Here is a 27,515-nt window from a genome sequence, read left to right on the forward strand (position 1 = left end):
CTCAATAAATTTAATAAGAAATAAAAAAAACTGATAAGTCCTGTCTTTGGTTAGTCTAAGCCATAGAAACGGACTAAAGATACAGAAAAGTTCAAGAAATTACAAACTATCTGCGAAAACCCAACTTATTGAAGTCCTTAAAATCATTAGTTATTATCTAAATATCGTTTTTTTATATTTCAATTGTTATCAAAATTAATTGAGCCGAAATTTATACTGAACAATTGAATATGTTCAACTGGGCTTCACTTGAAAATAATTGAGCTCTGTTATTACGCAGATGATGTAAAAGAGAAAAAAAGCACAAAAATTGACCACTCACAAAACTTTTATTAAAAAGCATATTGTTCCTTAGACAAAAAATCGGTTACGACATAATATCAATAAAAAATTTAGTTTTTGAATAACAAGGAGTTTGATGGGAACTCTCAATGATGAGAAAAAGTTAAATTTTGACGAAAAGAACAACAATAAATATACAAAAACTTCTAGAAACTGGTGAAAAAATAAATGAGAAGGATAGATTCATAAAATCTCTAGAAAACAATTTGGCCCAGTACAAATTTCAGAAACAGACAGTTGACTTCAAGAAAGAGACAATAATTTGCCTGGAGAAAGACATTGAATACTTTAAAGAACAGACATCCAAAGTCATTGATAATTTGCTAGAAAAGCAGCATAAATCGCGTTTACTAAAAAATAAAAAATATTGAAACGCCAGATAAAAATTTTATCCGAAAGTGATCCGGCGCCTTGCTAAGCATCTTTTAATATCAAAAAGCACAAACAGCAATATCAATCAAAAAGACATCTGCAATACATTCATCTTCTTCAGCAACAATTAAAGATATTGGAAATGTTGTTGAAATATATTCTCCTGGGGTTAAGACGGAAACTTTAGTACTACACGCTGGACATAATTCGATTGAGAAAGGTTTATCTGGGCAAGATGCTGCAATGCAATTGAAAGATACAGTTGATAAGTGCATGAAAAAATTGAAACCAAACCGTGTAGCTGTCTGCAAAATTTCACCTGTCAAGGACGGTTGTTATGGTCGAAATAGTAATAATGAAGCAATTGCAAAGTTTAATGAGCAACTGGAAATGGTATGTCTGGAACTGGATGGTCAGTACCCGTGGGCAAAAATTGAATGTCTTGATAGCACTCTTACATCTAATGATACTTCTTATGATGGGGTTCACCCAAACATGAATGGAATCAAAAAACTTGTGAAAAATATTCGACACTATAATGTCTTGAACAACCTACCTCTGCAGAACAGAATATGATTAAACCTCAAAAATTTCCAAATTATTGCAACATTGCTCGAGTTGAATAATGTGAAAGAAAAGAAAATTTGTTTTTTAAAATTAGCAACACTTTTTTTCTGACAAAATTGCACAAAAATCACTTCATAGTCATTAGGAGCAGTTTACCTCGAGCTAAACATTCGTTATACAATATTGTGTACATATTGATGTCCAGCTGGAGTGACAAAATTTTGCTCCCTAAAGCTGTTTGTTTTCTTAAAGACAAAAAGGTTTAACTAAATTTTAAGTCAATAATATTATTAAGGCTATTAAAAGCGACACAGCGAAGTTCAGGCGCCGAAAAATGATAAATAGAACGTTAAATTATGCACTGAAAATTGAAATGATTCAGATAGTTCTCGCAATTTTGCCGCCATACAGTAACAAGGAGGCTTGTTAATGTGCGTTCGCACATGAAGCTCCGACCCGAGCTGATCTATATTTTTGAATTAATTGTCAACCAATGAAGAGATAACCAAAAATAGATGTTTGTTTTTTAAAAAATCGTTTCACACCCAAACTACTAGTTGAATTACATAATGTCATGCCTCATTACAGCGCTCACAAGATCTGCCAATAAAAACACTGCGAGATAAAAAACAAACAAAATAAGCACAACTAAAAATATCGGCAAAACATAAATATCTAAATATAAAAGCACCTAGTAAACAACGTCAGAATGCAATCAAATAAAACTTTAACTGCACAGACTTTCCGTCATCTTAACTATACAGCAGATGGGATTTTTCCTTAATGAGACTAGGTAACAAGTACAGAGAAAAAATAATAAGGCGATATTCAAAAAACAATCATCATTTTTAAACCAACTAATTTCGAACGTCTTAAAATTCATTAGCTTTTAACAAAATAATTCTCAATAAATTTAATAAGAAATAAAAAAAACTGATAAGTCCTGTCTTTGGTTAGTCTAAGCCATAGAAACGGACTAAAGATACAGAAAAGTTCAAGAAATTACAAACTATCTGCGAAAACCCAATTAATTGAAGTCATTAAAATCATTAGTTTTTATCTAAATATAGTTTTTTTTAATATTTCAATTGTTATCAAAATTAATTGAGCCGAAATTTATACTGAACAATTGAATATTTTCAACTGGGCTTCACTTGAAAATAATTGAGCTCTGTTATTACGCAGATGATGTAAAAGAGAAAAAAAGCACAAAAATTGACGACTCACAAAACTTTCATGAAAAAGCATATTGTTCCTTAGACAAAATATCGGTTACGACATAATATCAACAAAAAATTTAGTTTTTGAATAAGAAGGAGTTTGATGGGAACTCTCAATGATGAGAAAAAGCTAAAACTTTTCGAAAAGAACAACAATAAATATACAAAAAAACTATACAAATAACAAATATTGAAAAATTAAAAAATAAATTTGAAACGAATAATATCATAAACTTCAAGATTTCTTGCTATGAACTGACTGCATAGAGTAATATCATTCATTCAATCCTCAATTAGAAGCTTATGAGACCTTTCAGAATTTTACGACTACTTAAAGAACAAAAAAAACAGCAAATTCTAAAAAAGTCTCTAAACCAATAAAAATGAACTTGTCAGAACAAACGTTTCTATTTAAATTTAGTTTTTTTACTATAATAGGATTTCTTTCTTTTTCTATAAGACTTCAAAAAATCAACAAATATGAACAAATTCTTTAAAACCACGAATTCTTTGAGAAAACTCAGTATCAACAACATTAAATCCAACAGCTTTAGACGGAAGTCAGCAAATACGCTATGTTGTGTCTAGATGGGAAGAAAATGTTGTTTGTTGTTGACCAATCTTCAATAAGACATCAGACTAACTGTAATTACTATAAAAACAATAACTAATTAAGGCCAAAACCAAAACTTCATGAGAAAAGTGTGACAAGAAAGTGTCGAAGCCATTTAATCCACAAGTTTTTTTTTCTGAAAACTTTATCTATGATTCTTGTAATGTCTTCTCTGAGCCAATGCGATCCACCAATCCTCTAAACTATCTCCAAAAGGAAACAAAATTATCAACAAAATGTCAAAAAATTAAAATATTATATATGAAAACTCGTCGAATCGAAGTCGTAAGGCCAATAATTGAGGATAACACATTTAATTAATTTTCGTTACAATACGAGGTGCCTTTTTTTACTGAGACTGAATTAGATTTTAAAAAGTACATATTAGAACGGCTAACATTCAAAAAAATTTTTTTCCAAATTTTTTTTAAAAGTCTTAACAATCATTAGCTGTTCACTCAAAGCACTAGATGGGTTCTTTTCATGCTCATTAGGAAGACTATTGCACCTTTAGTCAACGTGTTTAAGGCATAGGACTTCAAAAATTCAGTAAAATCTCAAAAAGTAAATCCAAACTTCATTAAAATTTACGATTATTCAGAGTCGAAGACTAAAGAAAATATGAGCAGTTCTTTGAAAGCTAATTTTTTGTTCTTTGGGCGTCACTGGACTGTATATGAGTTTCATCATGAACGGAACCTATATATGAAAGGTGATTATTCTCTTAGTGACTTAAAAATCAAAAAAATTAAAACTTGAACTTAAAAGGCAAAAGTCAGCTGCGTGTAAAACTTTGAAATTGAATTGATAAATTTTATCTACTTCACTCTAAAAAACTACTGAACGTCCAAGCTGTACTCAAAATTAACTATAATAAGTGAAGAACTTCTGTTTTTTCACTTTTACAAGCTACGGGTTATTACTGCTGGGTATTTTAGTTATCAGTGTATTGGTGTTATCTCTATTCAACTACTGGTGTCACCGTCACGATCACCCGAGACAGTTTTGTTTTTTTCTTGATAACTTAATCACAACTTTTTTTGAACATCAATTTATCTGAATTTGAGTATTCTATACACATAAATTGGGGTGTATTCCATCACGTCATCGGGTGAGACCAAACCATTTACATCACATAATCTTTTATTCTATTTCAGGTACAATTTCCCTCAAATTTTTATAAAAAACGGATATGGTAATTTTGTTTATTATTCAAGTAAAAGCAATACAAGATCATCAAATTTTCAATAAAAGTCCCTGAAAACTGTAGAGGAACTAATTGCGAATCTTCTAGAAACTGGTGAAAAAATAAATGAGAAGGATAGATTCATAAAATCTCTAGAAAACAATTTGGCACAGTACAAATTTCAGAAACAGACAGTTGACTTCGAGAAAGAGACAATAAATTGCCTGGAGAAATACATTGAATACTTCAAAGAACAGACATCCAAAGTCATTGATAATTTGCTAGAAAAGCAGCATAAATCGCGTTTACTAAAATTAAAAAATATTGAAACGCCAGATAAAAATATTATCCGAAAGTGATCCCGCGCCCTGCTAAGCAGCTTTTATTATCAAATAGCACATACAGCAATATCAATCAAAAAGACATCTGCAATACGTTCATTTTCTTCAGCAACAATTAAAGATATTGGAAATGTTGTTGAAATATTTTCTCCTGGGGTTAAGACGGAAACTCTAGTACTACACGCTGGACATAATTCAATTGATAAAGGTTTATCTGGGCAAGATGCTGCAATTCAAATGAAAGATACAGTTGATAAGTGCATGAAAAAATTGAAACCACACCGTGTAGCGCTCTGCAAAATTTCACCTTTGAAGGACGGTTGTTATGGTCGAAATAGTAATGATGAAGCAATTGCAAAGTTTAATGAGCAACTGGAAATGATATTTCTGGAACTGGATGGTCAGTATCCGTGGTCAAAAGTTGAATGTCTTGATAACACTCTTACATCTAATGATACTTCTTATGATGCGGTTCACCCAAACATGAATGGATTCAAAAAACTTGTGAAAAATATTCGACACTATAATGTCTTGAACAACCTACCTGCAGAACAGAATATGGTTCAACCTCAAAAATTTCCAAATTATTGCAAAATTGCTCGAGTTGAATAATGTGAAAGATGTGAGAATTTGTTTTTTAATATTAGTAACACTTTTTTTCTGACAAATTTGCACAAAATTCACTTCATAGTCATTAGGAGCGGTTTACCTCGAGCTAAACATTCGTTATACAATTTTGTGCACATATTGATGGTCAGCTGGAGTGACAAAATTTTGCTCCCTAAAGCTGTTTGTTTTCTTAGCAGTTTCATATTAAGAAAAACATTACTCCTTTGTGGAGATGTTGAAAAAAATCCTGGACCCTTTTATTCATCGAAGTTGTCGACTTCTGATAAAGTGCTAGATCCATCCCAAAAGCGTTTGAAGTTTTTTCTCATAAATGCCCGTACCATACAAAATAAGTATGAAGACGTTTCGGATTGGCTTCAACAACTAGATTCGCAAACTATACTCATAGTGACCGAAACATGGATTTCCGAGCAGCAGGACACTAATTTCAATGTTAGTAATGAACACCTTTACTTACAAATTGCTCAATCAAAACAAACTGGAGTCCAGCTAGGTGGGGGTGTTGAAGTTTGGACCTCCAGACACATCAATGTTAAACATAAGAAAAAATTTGAGATAGCTAATGCAGATTTTTTTGAATCTATGTGGCTCGAAATTAATGAACCTCTGAAAGATAAATGTTTGGTGAATATTTCGTACAATCCAAGTAAAAATCTTTTCGATTTTTTCTTGAACGAGTTGTGCTGATGTATTTAATGCATATTCGTTAACAGACAATCGTCTTCTATTTGGTGACTACAACATTGACCAAATCAATAAAAAAGAGAAAGATTTACTTGATAACTTTACATCTGGTCCGGCACTGAACTCAACAAATGTTAACACTGCCAGCTGCATCAGCAAAACTAATCAATCGATTATCGATCAATACTTCATGACAAAAAAACAAATTGTAGAATAGAAAGTTTGGTTGCCGCCCATAGAGGTTGACCAGAACATCATAGTTTATCGGAGTAATTTAGAAATGATAGGGAGGAACGAAGATAGATATTTTTTTTAGAAGAAACATGAAAATTTTTTGGGGGAGAAATTCAACAGGGATTTGGCTTTTGCCGAATGGCGACCTATGTATCAACAGGAAAATTGTGATGAAATGTTTACAAAGTTCAAAGAAATTTTTCAAGGCATACTTGATCAACCTGCACCTATACAGATCTGCGATTCTTTAATAAAACAAACAAAAAAAGTGATAAACCATGGATATCCAAGGAATTCAAAAAATTAATAGCAGAAAAACATCTTTTGTACAATCAATACAATATTTCTCAAAACTACGTTGTTTTCGACGAGTTCAAAAAATGCCGTAACCTAGTGAACCGAAAACAACGAGATGCACATCACAAATACTCTGTTGAATTTTTTAAGCGATTTCAAACATCGAAAGAGAATTGGAATTTCAGCACTAAAAAATTAGGAAACCACAAACAAGGTACTGATGTGTCTGAAATTGAAACAGACAGAGACCGTTGACAAAAAAGCAATCTGCAATACATTTATAAAAGTTTTTGCGGAAATGGGCAAACATTCTGGTGATCTCGTTCCTCTCAATATCCATAAGCTGGACCACTGTTCTGAAAAATTTAATATTAGAGTATTGACTTTAAAAGAAACCTAAAAACCATTGACATCTTAGAAAACAGTAAATCACCGGGTCCAGGATTTGTCCGTGCGTGGGCTTTAAAGGCTGCGAAATACGCAATTGTTACTCATCTGCAATTTATTTTTAATGAATGTATTCAAAACAATGTCTTTCCAACTATTCTAAAACATTCATATGTCACAACAATTCACAAAAAAGGGGTCAACAACACAAGTGTGCAACTATCAACCAATTTCGGTCGCACTAACTTTTGCTAAGCTTTTTGAGAAGCTTCTCCTTTTCCAAATGATGGATCATATTATTAAAAACAATCTGTTGAATAAAGTGCAATTCGGATTCCAAAACCAAAAAATCTTCAACAGATGCAGTATTAATTTTCACTGAGACAGTAATACAAAACCATGAAAACGGAAAGAACACTGCAGCAATTTTCTTAGAACTTGAGAAGTTATTGAACTCAATTTCGCACAAAATATATTTTTTTAAAAAGCAGAGTGCTTCAACTTCTCTGAGCCTGCAGTTAATTTAATGAAATCTTTTCTCGAAGAAAGATCTCTATGCGTCAAAATAGGCATCGAGGTCTTAGAACCCATATTCGTTAATCATGGAGTACCGCAAGGCACAGTATTAGGACATTTAATTTTTTTATACGTTAACGCTTTTTCAGAAATAATCAAAGGTGAATTTGAGCTTGTTCAATTTGCAGAGGACACTAATATTTTATGTCGATATGAACCAGGAGAAACAACTGCAACAGAAATTGAAAATATTTTATTGAAGACGGACATTTACTTAAAGGAAAATCAACTCACTTTGAATGCTGATAAAACAGAACTACTTTTCTTTTCTACCAGGGACGAATTAGAGCCAAAAGTTACTTTTAACGGAAATTTAATAAATTCTGCTGAGTGTTGTCGTTATCTAGGAATACGCCTTGACTCAAAATTGACTTTTGAAGCACATCTAATTGTAGTTTAAAAAATGGTGGCCGCCATTCGCTCACTATATCTGGTGAGAAATCATATACCTTTGGAAGTAAGGCTGCAAGTTTTCAAATCTTTAGTCCTGTCTCATTTGTCATTCAGTGGAGTTTATTTACAAAAATTGTCAACAAAAAACATACAGCGTATAAATCGACAGATTAATTGGGGCATAAAAGTGTGTTATATGCGTCGTAAATTCGACCATTGTCGTGATATCCTTCTCCAATGGCATGTTCTACCAACTGAATTAATTGTTTCCAAGTTTAGTATATTGAAACTCCACACAGACTTGAATCAGAGGATAGTATCAGAAACATTTAAAAAGTGTGCAAACCGGCTTTAGTTAAAACATAACAAACGGACAAAACAGCTGATAATAAGATCGCAAAATTGTATTCAGCAGAGTAAAGGATCTTTGATTTTGAAGATCATACAAAAATAGAATAAGTAACCATTTAACGTAAGAGTAGTGCAGAACAAAACTCTTTTCAAAAGAATTTTAACAGAGTTTTTGCAACGTCGGCATGAAAATTTTCCAATAGATAGACGGTTAGAATCATTTGTGTCTTATTTTTATATATATTGGAACGAACAGCTTAATGGGTAACATCAATTAATAACCAGAAGATTAATGTTTAATTTTGATTATTTCAAACAAATTTCAAAAAAATCTTTTTAATTTCGAATTCTACATTGGACGAGCGTTTTAATGATACAACTCACATTTCTCTGCAATGAATATATCGATCGGTCAAAATTGTCTTAACAAAAAACCCATTTGAAAATTTAGTTCCTCCCCCACAAGTGGGATCGGAACAATAAGAGTCTCTTGGAGATTAAATTGTGATAGTTTAAACAAATAAAACCCTAGTCTTTGGTATTCCGCTGCAACTCCAAACCGCTGCAACCACTCCGATATATTTGATAATCTTAGAAATTATAGGATAAAATCCTAGGATAAAACTCAAATGTTACAGATAGTTTCGAAAATTTGGCTAGAAAATCTGCAAAAAGTAGACAGAAAAGAAAAAAAGACAAAACTTAAAAACACGTTTGATGAGTTTGCGTCCTAATGTCATGTCATTACAGTAAAAAAATAAGTATCTCCAAGTAATTTTCGCAAGCAGTAGCGCAAAAAAGTGATTCAAAATGGTTTCAACATGCAAAAAACAAAACATTAATTTAAGCAAGGTTTTCTTTTGAGTGAATTTTAAATTCTTTCGAACTATGTTGCGCTAAGGAAAAGTAAAGGATAGAAGTCATTGTTATATGTTTTGATGAACTGTAAAGAAGAACAAAATTGAAATATTAATTTTTAAAAAATAACAATATAAATTGAAAAAATAACAATGCGCAATTTTCCAAAATAAGTTACAAAACTCTATAAATTGCTATGATTTCCCATGCAAAAAAACGTCAATAATTGTGCGCAGGAAAGAAAACGCTAGTAGTTTCTCTTGAATCCTCCCTTTGTTGGCAGTAGCTGTTTCTTTTTGCGAGAAGGTCACAAAAAAAGCTGAACCTGGATGATAATCGAAAGGCAAAAAAACGAAACCTAGCTTATCATATAATTTTTAAAGAGAGGATTTGGTAATAAATTCATTTAAAGCACTCATGTTAAGCTCTGCAGAAACGTTTGCCCCAAAAATCTAGCAGAAAAAAAAGAAAATGATTGATTCGTTGGAGAAATAGGCGACAAATATCATAAACTTTACTCGAACAATAGAACTGAATCTGAACTTAAACTCAAAAATTGGGCTCGAATTTTTGAAGAGGAGAATGATGTCAATTTCGACAAAAAATAAAAGCATCAATTACATGGCTTAAAACAAATTCAAACAGGCTATAGCCTGTTTGAATTTGTTTTAAGCCATGTAATTGATGCTTTTATTAATAACCGATAGTATCAGTAACAAAATATTCCAACTGGTTGTTTCTTTAAAAAAAATTGTTGATTAAAAATGATTGTTGATTTAAAAAAAATTGTTGATTAAAATTAACCGATAGTATCAGTAACAAAATATTCCAACTGGTTGTTTCTTTAAAAAAAATTGTTTGATTAAAAAATGAGAGAAAGATTGAAAGTGTTTGTTGTTGTCATTTTCCAGAGTAGGTTAAATAATCTTTAAAAAGACAGATTTGGTTGCCTTAAGATGCCTCTAGTTATTTGCCGAAAATTTGTTATTGAATTCAAAATCTTGCAAGAAACTTGCAAGATTTTTGCAAGATTTCACATTCAAAACGCGTTTACGAAAAAAGTCAATTAGGTTCAGCTCTGCTGATCAAAAATTCTGATATCAGTCATTTCATTTGGTTTTCAGTTAGTTTTAGCTACCAAAAATACACAAATGAATTTCCAGAATTCAAAAACTTGCAAGATTCTTGCAAGATTCTTGCAAGATTTTTAATCCGGGCGAAATTTTTTTTTACTGATTTCGGTTTTGTAATTTGTTCAATAAACAATAATTTGCCTAAGAGATGTTTTATAAAACATTTTTACCCTGATTTAATTTTCTGCCTTGATTGATATCTTGCAAGATTCTTGCAAGAATCTTGCAAGTTTTGAATCGGCTTGCAAGAATTTTGCAAGTTTTAAATTCACTCATCACTAGGGTATAAACTGTCAAAAAAGAATTGAAGCAAAAACTGAGAGCAACACTTTAGCAGCAGCTTTTGAGGATAATTATTGGCCCAAAAACATAGATCTTACAAAAAAAATTGATTGATTTAGTGTCAAATGATCGGAATTGTGGCTTAGATATGGCAGAAAAGTGCAAAATATGTCGTAGTATCAAACACTTTTCTTATTATAAAGGATACAAAAAATAACAACATTATTCAATCCAATATATCCAATATATATATTGAATCATTGACTAATCAAAAAGAAGGAACTTAGTTGAGACTACAACAAACTGTGATTCGGGTTTTTGAGTGAAACATATGAAACCGGGAAAAATCGAACCGAATGCTGGAAAAACAGCTGCTTCAAGACCTTACGTTTTTTGGATTTGAAAGATAAAAGCTAACAATTGAACTGTTACTTTTGCGTCAGCTGCAATCACTTGCTTAGGCTCATATTGGTCAAATGCCTATCACTCAGGAAGAATAAGATTAGCGAACACCTTTTAATTAAAGATTCTTTTTTCATTTGGCTACTTCAATACCATGCACTGACATTTATCACAGTTCTCGACATTTCTGCTAACAAATTGTTTTAAATGCTCAGACAATCTTCAGAACTGTGCAAAATATTTTAAAACCCGTTAAAGTCCATCCATGAGTATTTTTTTTACAGAATCCATCTTTCAAGCTTTGGAACATTTAACTACATTATTATCAAACAGGCGAAGAACCAACAAACGCATAGACCGTCGAATAAAGGTCATTTTTGAGATCCAAAAGAGCTTCAAAATGGTGAGCAGATTTCACATGTAGCAGCTAAGTATATGTTGAAAGAGAAATCTGAGTCGCCCTTGTAACCTAATGACCTGACACGAGGGCGTTTGCAAACGCATGGGGGCACAAAGCACCAGGGTGACTAGGATTTCTGTTCTAACTTTAGAGAGTGGTAGAATAAGACATCAAGCTCTTTTTGTCAACTTTTGAGAAAGAGTCAATAGTAGAAATTTGCTAGCGTGAGGGGGCGACTAATTAGGGCAACTAACTGGGGCAGTCAAAGTTAAACTTAGGAAGGCAACTAATTTGGCAAAATCCTACAAATGCGTGGTTAAAAGTAATTTTTCTTGAGCATGTTTTCCTCACAGGCGTTCTTAAGATTTAATGGCAAACCATTTGACGAAGTTGAGCTGTTTTGAAGTTTTGGTGTCTAAATTTTTTTATACCATTGACAATCTAATAGACAAGTACCAGTAATGTCCAAACTAGAGATATAAATACAGCACACTACAGGCTCAACACAAATCACTACTCTAAAAACAAAAACTGAAAAAAATGTTTAGCTCTCCTCTCGCAACTCCACGAAAAGCAGGGTCGCTATTAAAAGTTTTGCAAGATTTTGAGTTCTGAAAATCAAGTAAAAACCATACGAATCTTTTTTTGATGTTTTAATGAAAAGGTTGAAATCTGATTGAAATCAAAGATCAACAGTTGCTGCCTTTTAATAAGAACAAAAAAGAATAAACATAACCGACTAACGTTGGGCGAGTTGTTCTCAAGCGAATGGGGAGACTGTTTCGGTGAATCGACTTTTTAGAGAATATTGAGGAGTTAAGAGAACTTATTGCCCTCTAGGCTTTACCTGTTTATCCCATTATGAGGACAAACGTCAAACGCATCAGGCAAAAAATTGCATAGAAAAAGACCTCAGCACTATTATCATTGTTGCGAACTTTGTTCGTTACAAAGTTTCCTTTCTTTTTGTTTCCTTACTCTGGAGAACAAAGTTTTTGTTTTAATTAGCTGCATGAAGAAAATACTGTTTGGTTTTTGCAATAATAATGTCTTTTAGCTGGGACTAGCTGTCATAATTAACTATTATTTTAACGTTGATTTATATGCACGATTTGAATCTGCGCAGCAATAGGGGTTCCCGTTAAAGGCGGGATACAAAACCAAAGAAAATGTTCACATGCAGGGAGGGCGAATGGCGAGGGAAGTTTTGGAAACAATAACTTACTGATTGGCTGCTTGCTTTGCGAAGTCGGTGTTGTTTGTCATACTAGTTTGGGATTCAGTCTTCTTCACAATGTACTTGGAACCTCCTGAAAAGACGAAACAATTTACACACGCTGGTTTAAGTAATGCAATAAAATTGATGCAATTGACACAAACACGTGTTGACACAATTAAAGTGCGAGTGTTCTTTTTAAATTCAAACGCTTCGCAAATTACAGAATTAACATTAAAACAATTTATATCGTTGCTCTCCACGGATCATGATCGTATCATCATTTGACTACTGATAAAAAAAGAAAATAAGAGTCAAATAAAAGTAGAAAAGAGTGATGAACTGATTGAAATGAATCGAAAATGACTGCAAGATGAATCGAAACTTGCACAGTTCTAGCTAGAATGCCAGAATATTCAAGATTAATTCAACACAAGTATGAAGAAAATAAGTTGAATCAATTCAGCGCCACATCACATGTTTTCATAAAGAGCATAGAAACTTATCAAAACCTGGGAAACTATATTTTCATTATTTTCCAATTTTCCACAGGAAATGGATTTAAAAGAACTGTCACTTGATAATGATAATACCAGATTGATAAAACCAAATCAAGAATCAAGCGTTTAAAAACTCCGGCAAAAATACTATGCAAAAAAGTTTAATTCACAACTCGATTCGATTTTCTTACAGGAAGTGATGTCTATGGCGTGACTGAAATTATGACCCGAAGAGGGGTTGATCGTTTCTAAGACACTAAAATGTTCAATCATTGAAACTTATTTGTTGGACAAATATGTGATTTGTCATTAAATCTTAAGCAGAAAACTCAACCCTAATTTAGATTTGTGTGTTTATTTACCCACTGCATGCATCTTTTGCAATTTTTCCTTTAACCAAACGGCCTCAACTACCAATAAAAAACATTCTGCTCAAAAATTTAATTGTAATTTTTCATTTGCTGTAAAGCAATCAATATGACTTAGTTAAAAAAATCTGAATAGTTGTTTGTCAGAGGAAAAATTTGAAAACTAAAAAAAAAACAGTTTTGCTGATATTTCTTCAACGATATGTTCTTTCTATGGCGTTTTACCCTTCATCCGATTAGTTCAAGCGCGCTCTTTAGCTGTTTAGCACATCACTGTTTTTAAAACAAAATAATATTGAAGTAAATGCGGCGCCAAGTTATAGCAAAAAAAAACTAGTGACCTACTTCAACGTCTATAAAGACACAATTGAAAGACCCTCAGCTGAACCGCACACATTTTGAAATTAAATTAATAGATTATGTAAAAAACTGATCTATCACAAGTTCAAACATACTTGGGTAGAAAACATAACACACCAAATATTATCATCTTCACCAAACCACACCAAAATTTTCAACTGAATAGAACCAAGATTGATAAAATTGTACCGCTTGGGTAACGATCTACTGTCAAGCTACAACTGTTAGAGCAGGAGTAAAAGTGACAAGTAAAAATAAGAACAAAAAGCTAATCCCGCTAACCTAGAAACGAGAGCCAAAAATTTACTGAGCAGGATCGAAAGCTACAAGAAGAAATTTCCGAGTAATTGATATAACATTAGAATATAGTCGTGCCAAACGAGATGCAATGCTAAAAAACAGAAAAACCAAAAGCGAGCGCCGCTGGATATTCAACATGAGTAGACCTGCTTTAGTTTTTTTTTCAAATTCAATATGTCATAAGCACTGCAGACAAGAAGGCAGACACAACTTTGTCCTGAGACAGAGCCGACATTGCTTGTAAATAATTCAAACGCAAACTTTTTCTCTGTTGTCCTAATGTTACCATTTTGTCCATAATCTTTTTGGAAACTTTTGACATGTTAAAAACTATTATCCCCGGTAATTTTCTTGAACAATTTTCCACTAATCGATCTGTCTCCTCTTTTAAAATAAGCAGCAATTTTTTGGACAGGAAAAAGCGAGCTTTTATAACAAGTTTTCTCATTTAGTTTTTTTAGTCTTTTAAAATTGTCCTCAGTTAATATAATGTCTCATTAGTTGATTCGTAACCTGAACATTAGATCAAGCATTGAACTCTGAAAACAATTTAAATTGATTCACTATTAAATTGTTAAAACTTTAATTGAGACAACTGGTGATTGGACGAAATTTGACAATTTTCAACACAATTCAACTTTACATTTCAAGTTATTTTCGCATTGCGTCTCTGATAGTGATTTGAATGTCTTAATATTCCGCCGCATGTGGTGGCCATTCAAGCTATACAACCCGGGGTGACCACCCAGAGTGTTTCAGAACTGAACCTGCGTATTTCCATATGAACTTGTAAAACCAGCACTGAAACAGCTTATTTATTTCAAAAAAAGTAAGTCATTATGTCCAGAAAAAACCAGAAAAATAATACTAAGACGGTTCAGAGTACTATCAAGTAATCAGCTGTGATTGAACTAAATTTTTGTGTTTATGAATTTTGTGTTGTGAAGATTTTGTCATGAACATTTGTTATTGTTCATGTAGTTTTATCAGCATACTTGCAATTATTTGCAAGGTCTCTCGCCCGTCGAGTGAGTTTACCTCTATTCAATGTAAATTTACGTCTTCTACATCGTCTTTTCAAAAAGCAGTAATGTGAGGTAGTATGTTAAAAGTCTGCCTGTGGAGCGATGTAATATGGTGTTAATATGCTTGTGTTATGATGTAGTATGGTGTGAACATGCCTGTGGCGTGACATACAAAGAACGTTTAAACGGATTAAACACAGTGTATTTTAGAATGACAATCAGAAATGAAACAAGTTTAAAACAGAATGGTTTTAGGCTGACAAAATTTAAGCAATAATGTAATAAGACTGACAATTGCAAGGTAAAAGTTATGAACCGACCAAAATCAGGATAAAATCAAAAGTACAATTTCACTCTGAAAAATATACTGATCAGTGTAGATTGTGACATGAACAGAACCTCTGCAAATTATCTGGATTTACAAGGGATAGTACTGAATCACTCTGCGTGGTCGGTCCCGGAAGTACTAAGACACGTGAATTAAAATTGTTAAATAATTTTCTAAGCTGATTTTTGTCAACTTAAAATTTGTTTATTGGAGTAGCAAACAACAGGTGATTAAAAGTGATTTATCAAGAACAAATTCAAATTAAAACGTTGCAAATAGCAGTCGTTCACAAACCAAAACTAATAGTCATAACCACAATAAATATTTAATTTTATTTATAAAAGTAATGGTTTTCTTACTGGTCCGACATCTGAAGTTTTTTCATTAAGATTACATGTGCTTCACGGTACACTCTTTAATGCACCATCACTGGCGTCAGCCTTCGTCTTTGTTCAGGGTCCTCTTCAAAAACGTACTCAAGTTTTTTGTTATTTTGACTCCATGTCGGACTGATAAAGGCCTCCACTTCGTCGGCGTTGTCTTTTGTTTTAACTTTTTGCTTGATTCTTTGTTCTTTTTATCTAAATCGACAGTGTTTGACCGTTTGTGATACCAGTTTTTGTCATTTGCTAGTTTTTCAAGTCCTGAATTATGAATAGTTGTGGTTGCTTTATGTAGAGTGATCACTGGGGTTTTGAATATAGGTTCTGCAATGATTCTATATAGAGTTTTTTAGTTTTCTGTTTGAAGTTTTGTTTTATCTATAAAATAGGTTTCTAACAACATAATTTGGCAATTTTCAGTTTTTGTAGCAACCTCGCAATAAATTCAAAAAAACTGGTTGGCTCGACTTGAGTCTCAGAGCATTTTGGCGCTAAACCAACACAATTCATGAATATGAACTCATTCCGGTTCTTAAACAATGCATCTCCAGCACTTTTTAGGTTTCCTCATGTAAAATTTTTCTTCATTATGATTAGAATGTACTTGCAGAGGCTAAAATTAATCGGTATAATGTGAAAGTTACTCATAAACCAAAATTGAGTCTGAGCAGAGAAATATCATACTTTTGTTGTCTATAACTAGCAATTACTATAGCGAAATTCACACTATTTATATATATGATGCTAGTTTGTAGGCAAATACCCTAAAAATGATTTAGCTTAGTGGCTACGACTTGCTATTCATCTTAAATGTTACCCAAGCGGATATTCGAGTCGCATGTAAAACATTATTTTTCATGCATTAAATCTTGCTCAAAAGTCAAGAGTGGACAGAGTAAAATGTGAAATGAACAGAGTTTGGGCCATTCTAAAAACAGAATGCCTCTAGACAGATTCAGCGCTGCTTTGCTCTGCATCATACCTTAGGGTGTTTTTTCAAATTTTCAGCTACTCTTCCCGTCTGGCGTATTTGCAACCTCGCATTTTTACGTTCTAATCTTAATCTCCCAATTTCTCGATATATGTAGTTAGCCAATTTGTCTAGTGAAATAAATCTGTTTGATTGATTCTGATTACGTAAAAAAACATTCAATCGTTCAAAAATACTTGGGTAGAAAACATAACGCCTCAAAAATTATCATTTTCACCCAATTACACCAAAACTTTCAATTGAATATAACCAAGATTAAATAAATTTTCCACTTGCGTAACGATCTACTGTCAAGCTACAACTTTTAAAGCAGGAGTAAAATTTACACGTAAAATTAAGAATAAAATCTGATCCCGCTAAATTAGGAACGAGAGCCAAAAAAGTGGTTGAGCAAGATCGAAAGCTACAAAAAAGCAATTTCCGAAAAATTTATGTAACATGAAAATATAGTCGTGCGAAACGAGATGCATTGCTCTAAACGAGAAAAAAATCGAGCGCCGCTGGATTTTCAATATGAGTAGACCTGCTTTTGTTTTTTTTTCAAATTTAATATGTCATAGGCACTGCCCACAAGAAGGCAGACACAACTTCGTCCAGAGACAGAGCTGACATTGCGTGTACAAAATTCAAACACAAACTTTTTCTGTGCTGTCCTAAAGTTACCATTGTGTCCATAATTTTTTTGGAAACATTTGACTTGTTAAAAATTGTTATGCCCGGCAATTTTTTTGAACAATTGTCCGCTAATCGAGCAGCCTCCGCATTTAAAATATTTTTATTGGACAAGAAAAAGTGCGCTTTTATAACAAGTTTTCTTATTTAGTTCTTTTTAGTCTTTTAAAATTGTCCGCAGTTAAAATAATCTCTCATTAGATGATTCGTAACCTGAAAATTAGATCTAGCGTTGAACTCTGAAAAAAGTTCAAATTGATTCATTATTAAATTGTTAAAACTTTTAATTGAGGCAACTGGTGATTTGACGAAATTTGACAATTTTCAACACAATTCAGTTTTACATTTCAAGTTATTTTCGCATTGCGGCTTTGATGCTAATTTGAGAGTCACAATACTGCGCCGCATGTGGTGGCCATTCAATTTATACAGAGTGTTTCAGTACTGAAGTAGCGCAATTCCATATTAACTTTTAATGTCAATGCTGAAACAGCTAATTTGTTTCAAAAAAGTAAGTCATTATGTCCAGAAAAAACCAGAATAAAAATATTTAGACTGTTTAGAGTAATTTCTTGTAATCAACTGTGATTGAGTTTTGTTATGATCATTGTGTCATAAACAATTGTTTTTGCTTGTGTAGTGTTATCAGTATAATTGAATTCTGCCACTATTTGCAAGGTCTCTCTTCGGTCGGCTGAGTTTACCTCGATTCGATTTAAATTTACGTCTGCTACATCGTCTTTTCATTGAGCAGTAATGTGAGGTAGTGGGGTAAGAGTGTGCTTGCGTAGTGATGTGGTATGGTGTTAATATGCCTTTCGTGTGATGTAGTATGGTGTAAATTTGCCTGCGGCGTGATGTACAAACAGCGTTGAAACAGGTTGAAAACAGTGTATTTTAGGATGAAAATCAAAACTGAAACAGGTTTAAAACAGAATGGTTCCAGGCTGACGAAATTTAACCATTAATGGTAAATAGACTGAGAATTACAAGATAAAAATTATGATCCGACCAAAATCAAGATAAAATCAAAAGTACAATTTCACTCTAAAAAGATACTGATCAGTGTAGATTGTGACATGAACAAAACCTGTACCAGGATAAAAATCTTTGAATATACGAGAGATAGTAATGAATCATTATGGGTGGTCAGTCTGGGAAGAACTAAGCCACGTGAAGTAAAATCGTTAAAGAATTTTCTAAGCTGATTTCTGTCAGCTGACAATTTGTTTTTGAAGTAGTTTGAAGTAGCACACAAAAGATCATTAAAAGTGTTTTATCAAGAACAATATCCAAATAAACCGTTGAAAATAGCAGTGGTTATTAAATCCAATACTAATAGTCATAACCACAATAAAAATTTGATTGTATTTAAAAGTAATTGTTTTCTTACTGGTCCGATATCTGAAGTTTTTTTCATTAAAATTACGTTTGCTTCACTCTTTGCTGCACCATCAAGGGCGCGAGCCTTCATCTTTGTTCAGGGTTCTCCGCGAAAATTTACTTAATTTTTTGTTTTTTTTTGTCTCCATGCTGGACTGATAAAGGCCTTCAATTCGTCGGCGTTGTCTTTTGTTTTAAATTTTGCTTGATTCTCCGTTTTTTGTCTAAATCGATAGTGTTGGACCGTTTTTGATAACAGTTTTTGTTACCTGCTGGTTGTTCGAGTCCTAAATAATGAATAGTTGTTGTTGCTTTATTACAGTGATCATAGGGGTTCTGATTATAGATTCTGCACTGATTCTAAGTAGAGCTTTTAGTTTTCTGTTTGAAGTTTCGGTTTATCTATAAAATAGGTTTCTAACAACATCATTTGGTAATTGTCAGTTTTTATAGCATCGTCGCAATAAATTCAAAAAAGCTGGTTGCCTCAACTTGAGACTTAGAGCATTTCAGCGCTAAACCAACACAATTCAAGAGTATGAACTCACTCCGTTTCTGATACATTGCATCTCCAGAACTTTTTAGGTTTCCTCATGTGAAATTTTTCTTCATTACCACTAAAATGTACTTGCAGAGGCTAAACTTAATCGGTATTTTGTGAAATTTACTCATAAATCAAAATTGAGTCTGAGCAGAGAAATATCATACTTTTGTTGCTTATAACTAGCAATTACTATAGCAATATTCAGACTATTTATATTTATATATATATATATATATATATATATATATATATATATATATATATATATATATGATGCTAGTTTGTAGGCAATTACCCTAAAGATCATTTAGCTTAGTGGCTACGACTTGCTACTCATCTTAAATTTTACCCAAGCGTATATTCGAGTCGCATATAAAACATTATTTTTCATGCATTAAATGTTGCTCAAAAGTCAAGAGTGGACAGAGTAAAATGTGAAATGAACAGAGTTTGGGCCATTCTAAAAACAGAATGCCTCTAGACAGATTCAGCGCTGCTTTGCTCTGCATCATACCTTAGGGTGTTTTTTCATATTTTCAGCTGCTCTTCCCGTCTGGCGTATTTGCAACTTCGCATTTTTACGTTCTAATCTTAATCTCCCAATTTCTCGATATATGTAGTTAGCCAATTTGTCTAGTGGATTAATTCTGTTTGATTGATTCTGATTACGTAAAAAAACATTCAACCGTTCAAAAATACTTGGGTAGAAAACATAACACACCAAAAATTAGATTATCATTTTCACCCAATCACACCAAAACTTTCAATTGAATATAACCAAGATTAAATAAATTTTCCACTTGCGTAACGATCTACTGTCAAGCTACAACTTTTAAAGCAGGAGTAAAAGTTACAAGTAAAATTAAGAATTAAATCTGATCCCGCTAAGCTAGGAACGAGAGCCAAAAAAGTGGTTGAGCAAGATCGAAAACTACAAAAGCAATTTCCGAAAAATTTATGTAACATGAAAATATAGTCGTGCAAAACGAGATGCATTGCTCTAAACGAGAAAAAAAAAGTCAAGCTTCGCTGGATTTTCAACATGAGTAGACCTGCTTTTTTTTCAAATTTAATATTTCATAGGCACTGCCGACAAGAAGGCAGACACAACTTCGTCCTGATACAGAGCTGACATTGCGTGTAAAAAACTCAAACACAAACTTTTTCTGTGCTGTCCTAAAGTTACCATTGTGTCCAAAATTTTTTTTGGAAACATTTGACTTGTTAAAAACAGTTATGCCCGGCAACCTTTTGAACAATTGTCCGCTAATCGAGCAGCCTCCGCATTTAAAATATTTTTATGGGACCACAAAAAGTGCGCTGTTATTACAAGTTTTCTTATTTAGTTTTTGTTAGCCTTTTAAAATTGTCCTCAGTTAATATAATGTCTCATTAGATGATTCGTCACCTGAAAATTAGATCAAGCATTGAACTCTGAAAAAAAATTAAAATGATTCACTATTAAATTGTTAAAACTTTTAATTGAGGCAAGTGGTGATTTGACGAAATTTGACAATTTTCAACACAATTCAGTTTTACATTTCAAGTTATTTTCGCATTGCGGCTTTGATGCTCATTTGAGTGTCACAATACTGCGCCGCATGTGGTGGCCATTCAATTTATACAACCCGGGATGGCCACCCAGAGTGTTTCAGTACTGAAGTAGCGCAATTCCATATTAACTTTTAATGTCAATGCTGAAACAGCTAATTTATTTCAAAAAAGTAAGTCATTATGTCCAGAAAAAACCAATATAAAAATATTTAGACTGTCCAGAGTAATTTCTTGTAATCAACTGTGATTGAGTTTTGTTATGATCATTGTGTCATAAACAATTGTTTTTGCTCGTGTAGTGTTATCAGTATAATTGAATTCTGCCACTATTTGCAAGGTCTCTCTTCGGTCGGCTGAGTTTACCTCTATTCGATGTAAATTTACGTCTTCTACATCGTCTTTTCATTGAGCAGTAATGTGAGGTAGTGGGGTAAGAGTCTGCTTGTGGAGTGATTTGGTACGATGTTAATATGCCTTTGGTGTGATGTAGTATGTTGTAAATTTGCCTGCGGCGTGATGTACAAACAGCGTTGAAACAGGTTAAAAACAGTATATTTTAGGATGAAAATCAGAACTGAAACAAGTTTAAAACAGAATGGTTCCAGGCGGACGAAAGATAAAACCAAAAGTACAATTTCACTCTAAAAAAGATACTGATCAGTGTAGATTGTGACATGAACAGAACCTGTACCAGGATAAAAATCTTTGCATATAAGATTAGTAATGAATCTTTATGGGTGGTCGGTCCGGGAAGAACTAAGCCACGTGAAGTAAATCGTTAAAGAATTTTCTAAGCTGATTTCTGTCAGCTGACAATTTGTTTTTGGAGTAGTTTGAAGTAGCACACAAAAGATTATTAAAAGTGTTTTATCAAGAACAATCTCCAAATAAACTGTTGAAAATCGCATTCGTTAATAAATCCAATACTAATAGTCATAACCACAAAAAAATTTTGATTGTTTTTAAAAATATTTGTTTTCTTACTGGTCCGATATCTGAAGTTTTTTTTATTAACATTACGTTTGCTTCACTGTACACTCTTTGCTGCATCATCAATGGGGCGAGCCTTCATCTCTGTTCAGGGTTCTCCGCGAAAATTTACTTAATTTGTTGTTTTTTTTGTCTCCATGCTGGACTGATAAAGGCCTTCATTTCGTCGCCGTTGTCTTTTGTTTTAACTTTTTGCTTGATTCTTCGTTTTTTTTTGTCTAAATCGATGGTGTTGGACCGTTTTTGATACCAGTTTTTGTTACCTACTGGTTGCTCGAGTCCTATATAATGAATAGTTGTTGTTGCTTTATTACAGTGATCATAGGGGTTCTGATTATAGATTCTGCACTGATTCTAAGTAGAGGTTTTGTTTTCTGTTTGAAGTTTCGGTTTGTCTATAAAATAGGTTTCTAACAACATCATTTGATAATTGTCAGTTTTTGTAGCATCCTCGCAATAAATTCAAAGACGCTGGTTGCCTCGACTTGAGTCTAAGAGCATTTCAGCGCTAAACCAACACAATTCAAGAGTATGAACTCACTCCGTTTCTAAAACATTGCATCTCCAGAACTTTTTAGGTTTCCTCATGTGAAATTTTTCTTCATTACGATTAGAATGTACTTGCAGAGGCTCAACTTAATCGGTATATTGTGAAAGTTACTCATAAATCAAAATTGAGTCTGAGCAGAGAAATATCAAACTTACATATATATAACTTATAACTAGCAATTACTATAGCAATATTCACACCTTTTATATATATATATGATGCTATTTTGTAGGCAATTACTCTAAAGATCAGTTAGCTTAGTGGCTACGACTTGCTACTCATCTTAAATTTTACCCAAGCGGATGTTCGAATCGCATATAAAACATTATTTTTCATGCATTAAATTTTGCTCAAAAGTCAAGAGTGGACAGAGTAGATTGTGACATGAACAGAGTTCTGGCCATTCTAAAAATTCTCTAGACAGATTCAGCGCTGCTTTGCTCTGCAACATACCTTTGGGTGTTTTTTTCATATTTTAAGTTAGTCTTCCCGTCTGGCCTATTTGCAATCTCGCATTTTTACGATCTAATCATAATCTCCCGGTTTCTCGATATATGTAGTTAGCCAATTTGTCTAGGTGATTGATTTGACGTATGTGGACCTGTAAAAGTTTCATAATTATTAGTCCGAGATTTCTGAGATTTTATTTTACCTGGTTCTCATTTATTGGTTTTGCTAAGGAAAAGTAGTATTGATTTCTGGATCTTGAAAATGAGCAGGTTGCAGATTTTTGAAGCCTTGTTGAATTTAAGCTTTTTTCACTTCAATTTTTGTATCAGAAAAAATGGTAAAAATTTAACAAAAAGTCCTCCATACTTGGAAGCACATGAACAAAAAAGAGCGACCTAATTCAATTTAGGAAAAAAAATTGCCGCGACTTATTTTATGAATTAGAATTAGATTTGACTAATACTGAATTATGAAACAAAATTTGTTCACTTATGAACAGAAACGGGCTCAGCTCATTAAAAGTATTCAATGTAAAGTTAAAGACAATATTTACCCCATAGTGGTCTTTTTTTTGAAATCGAGGCATTGTCTAGTGTATCATGTATGAGCTCTATACTTTTTCCGTTCTGCCGTCTTGAAATAATCAATTTTCTTCAATTGTTTACGATTCTAAAAGTTATCCTCGGTGATTTTTGTACAATCAATAGCAAGAAGGGGATCGGAAACAAAAATTTTCACCAACCTGAAAAATTAATCCAGAGCACTGACGAAATATTCCGGAGAGAGAGAGAGAGAGACAGGTAATGCTATATCTCACATGTAGAAAGTAATTAACAGTCGGGGTGGGAAATGAAACGAAATTTATTTAGTTCAAGCAACCCATTTCCACATTTCGTTACAAATTGGGCAAAAAATTGCAAAATATTTTCACGTCGCCTTAAATTTGCGTAGCATGCAATTGTGAAATAAGGTGCAATTTACAAATGAGGTCGGTTGGGAAAAATTCATGTAAGAAAATGAGCAGAAAATTCACTGTATGACATTAATTGAAGCCGACATTTGAAAGGGATGGTGAATAAACCTCTCCTAATAAAGTCTACTTAATTTGTGGCAAATTTCAACAAAGATAGTTGTTATATGTTAGCAGAAATAGGTAAAATTTTGCAAGATTCACTAATCTATTTAACCCTAGGCAGCAAACGCCCACTTTCAAACAAGCTTAAGTAGATGCGTATGGACAAAATTGCGGCTTTGTTGTTATGGAATTGCAATTCAAATAGGCTTTTGTTTCAAAATACAATTATAGACGCCCAGTATGGTGCCGTTTTTAACAATAATTCACCCTTGACCAAACACATGACACAAGCTTTTTCAATAGCTATAGTCAATTTGAATGAGTATTTATGTCTGAATATTTTATTGATCCATAAAATTGATCCCTCCTTGAGATCAAATTATTTTGAGCATCACAGAGCAAAGAAATATCAATAGACCAATTATATATGAGCCTACAGGACTATAGTAACGTTGTAGATCAGCCTTAAATCATATAGATGTTCTCAGTCTGTTATTATATTATTCTCAGATTATGCTCATGTCATTTTCCACGCTATTTCAGACAAAAATCATGGCAAAGAGAATCTCTTAAAATAATATGATATTGGACTGTTTTTTTTGTCCCCGACCCAAATTAGGACTGCAACTAATATATCAGTGTTATATAAAAAAAATGGGCATTTAGCTCCCAATTACCCCAGGATAGACTGATTAATGACAATTTTATTGTGCAGTAGTCACAATTTTGGAATGACAATTTTGAAAAAAATTAGGCTAGAAATTCGAAAACAAAATTCAGCGTCTTGCAGCTTGTTCCTAAAGCATTATTGAGAATATTTCTCTCTATTTGTTGTCTCTATGAGTTGAATTGAGTCACTTAGTTCGAACAAATGAGTGTTTTGACTTTATGAAGTAAAGTCCAACAAAAACCTAACAAAACGATGATATGTAATTTGTTATCCAAAGATAATAAAGAACAAGAAATCTTAGGTCAAAATTAGAGACAAAACTTTCAATAATATGACAAATAAATATGAGTAGTTATTATATATCGCTCGTACAAACTTTTATTAGTTGGTTCTATTTAGGAAAGTTATGCGGTGAATCATTTGTCTGTGAGTCGGCACTGATTAGGACCTGGACTATAAACCGGGATAGTGTTTTCATTCTAGTATCTTTTGAAAAATCTGCCGCAAATATTTGATCTTTTATCGAACAAGGCGGCTCGGTAATGTGCAATCGCACATAAGGTTCCGACCCCGCTCATCCACAATTTTGGCATAATTTGTCTACCAAATGAGGAACAGATGGAAAAACACAAAAAATTCAAGTATTTTTCAAAAAAAACTGGTGTATGAACGAAAAGATAGCCTTCAAAGCAAATAACTCAGTGGAGTAAAAAATGATGCATTAGATTGATGAGATATGCCGATATTAAGAAAGCGAACGAAGACGAACGGCAAAATCAAACAACAACAACAAACATTAATTATATTAAAAAATTTATGTCCGTTTTAAAAAACAAAACTTAATAACAAAGTCAAAATAGCGTCAGATAAAACTGAAAATAAACAAAACAACTTGTAATTCACCTGGAGAAAAATGCTTATTCACCAGTTCATAATAAAGCTTGGTATCAGTTAGACAAAACAGAACAGAAACTTTAAAGTTAAAAAAACAATTAATTTCAAAGTAATGAAAACCATTAGGAATCTACTAAAATATCCCATAGGTTTACAATTACCAATGCTTCTATAGAAATAAATTAAGCACTCTTGGTATTCAATTTTTTATGCAGTTACAAAAGAACAACAAATAGACAACAACCTAAAAATCAATTGAAAACTTGCCAGAAAATTGAAACTTGCCAGAAAATAATAAATCTTTTTTTTTCGAAAAAGATTTATTACCAAAGACATAAAAAATTTTAATTACAAAATGAAAAATTTGAATAGGTTCGTCCATTCTTCCAAAGGAAGCCCTTGAGACCTGCAATTATCCAGCAGATGTCTTACGTCTACAAAAGAACGTCAAATATGACAAAAATCAAAACTTCACTTACTTTTTTTTGTGAAAAACCCGTGTGGAAGCCAGTAAATTCATAACGAACTCTCTTAAAACATTAGATTTTGTGACAATAATCCCTTTTGACACCTTCACTTGACAAAAATAATGTCATATTTAACCTTTAATTAACGAGACCAGGTAACAAACAGACAATAAAAGGAACAAAATTGCGAAGTCGAAATGTTTTTTTTTTTTCATTTTGGAAAACAATTGTGTTCAAAGTCGTGAAAGCCAATATCTATCTTCTAATATCAGAACATCGGCTCATCTACTCTTCCAGGAAAAGCCAATCAAACCGAGTCATTGCACAGGAAATTAAATACGACTAAAAGGACAAAGTAAAAACGACAGTTACAGACAAAATTAAAAAAATCAATTAAATTCTTCGAGAAAGTACTGTCGAAGCGGTAAAGAACCACAATCTATATCTTTAAGAATTTAAGTATTATCTATTGTGCGTTATTTTGAACGCGAAAAATGTGATATATGAACTGAAATTATCGTGAAAATTTGACAAAACTAGAAAACATGAAGAATGGGCAAATACCTAAAAATTAAAAAAAAAATTGTGAAATTTAGCAGTATCAAAGCCAGAACATCATAACTTAAGGCGTAAAACCGCAATAAACGACTAAATAAACAACTAAACGACTAAATTTGAATTCAGCAGGAAGAAGGAGCACTATTTTATTGCTGACACTTATCTACAAGCTGACCAACTTAAGAGAAAATTGGAGGCAAAGTTCAATAAGCCATTTTTTTATTTAAAAATCAAATATTTCAAAAGTCAAAACGACCATAAGCTTTCAAGTAATCAACTAGATGAATTCATTTCGAGCTAATTAAGAAGCCAATAGGATCTATCACTAGTGAGCTTTGATTTGAAATGTTCTGTTATTTAATTAATATAAAAAAGATCGATTTTTTTTTAAAAAACAGACTGACGACAATCCAATTTTTTTTGGATTGTAACGGTCCAAGATTGGTACAGAACTAGTCCTGCTAATGCTGATAGTCCATTAAGAATAATTAATTTTTGGAATGTCATTGATATAGATATTTTGTTAGTTAAAAAATCAAAAATAAAGGCTGCGTTTTTGATAATCAACGAATAAAGATAGCAAAAAACGGCAAAGTTTTTACAGAGCACTCTCAACGGAAGTTGAAGGGGGTTTAGCCCCCTTTTCAGTCTACAAAGATTGTGTTATTGGTTTTTGGGTGTGCACTTCCTGCAAAATTAATCAGAGTGGACTAAAGAAACTTATTTCGTGCCGTTTTTGATGAAAAAATCTGAATTTTGTGAAATTTTTAGCCAGAATTTCTGACAAAAAAAATTCAATGAAAAAGGCGACAATGTATTTTGTCTTTAAACGTAAAATCAACAACATTTGCATGGTAAATTTTATCAAAATTGGCGAAAATTTAATCAAAAATTCCGAAAAATGTGAATGAAATCAACGGAATTCACTCTATTTTCTCGAAAGTTTAAACCTCGATATCTCCCTATCAA

At 32.6% G+C, this 27,515-nt stretch overlaps 1 protein-coding gene across 5 annotated transcripts in view; it reads right to left on the minus strand.

The window, feature by feature from the left end:
- LOC142342653 (dual specificity calcium/calmodulin-dependent 3',5'-cyclic nucleotide phosphodiesterase 1A-like) overlaps positions 1–27,515 on the minus strand; it is a 339,291-nt gene that overhangs the window by 72,660 nt on the left and 239,116 nt on the right. For all 5 annotated transcript variants that reach the window (XM_075394099.1, XM_075394100.1, XM_075394102.1 and 2 more), the window contains one exon: positions 12,494–12,578. In XM_075394099.1, the coding sequence (XP_075250214.1) occupies positions 12,494–12,578 (85 nt within the window). The remainder of the gene's footprint in view (positions 1–12,493; positions 12,579–27,515) is intronic.

Source organism: Convolutriloba macropyga, chromosome 7 (genome assembly GCF_964194025.1).
Source record: "Convolutriloba macropyga chromosome 7, txConMacr16.3, whole genome shotgun sequence".
Taxonomy (NCBI): Eukaryota; Metazoa; Xenacoelomorpha; order Acoela; family Convolutidae; genus Convolutriloba; species Convolutriloba macropyga.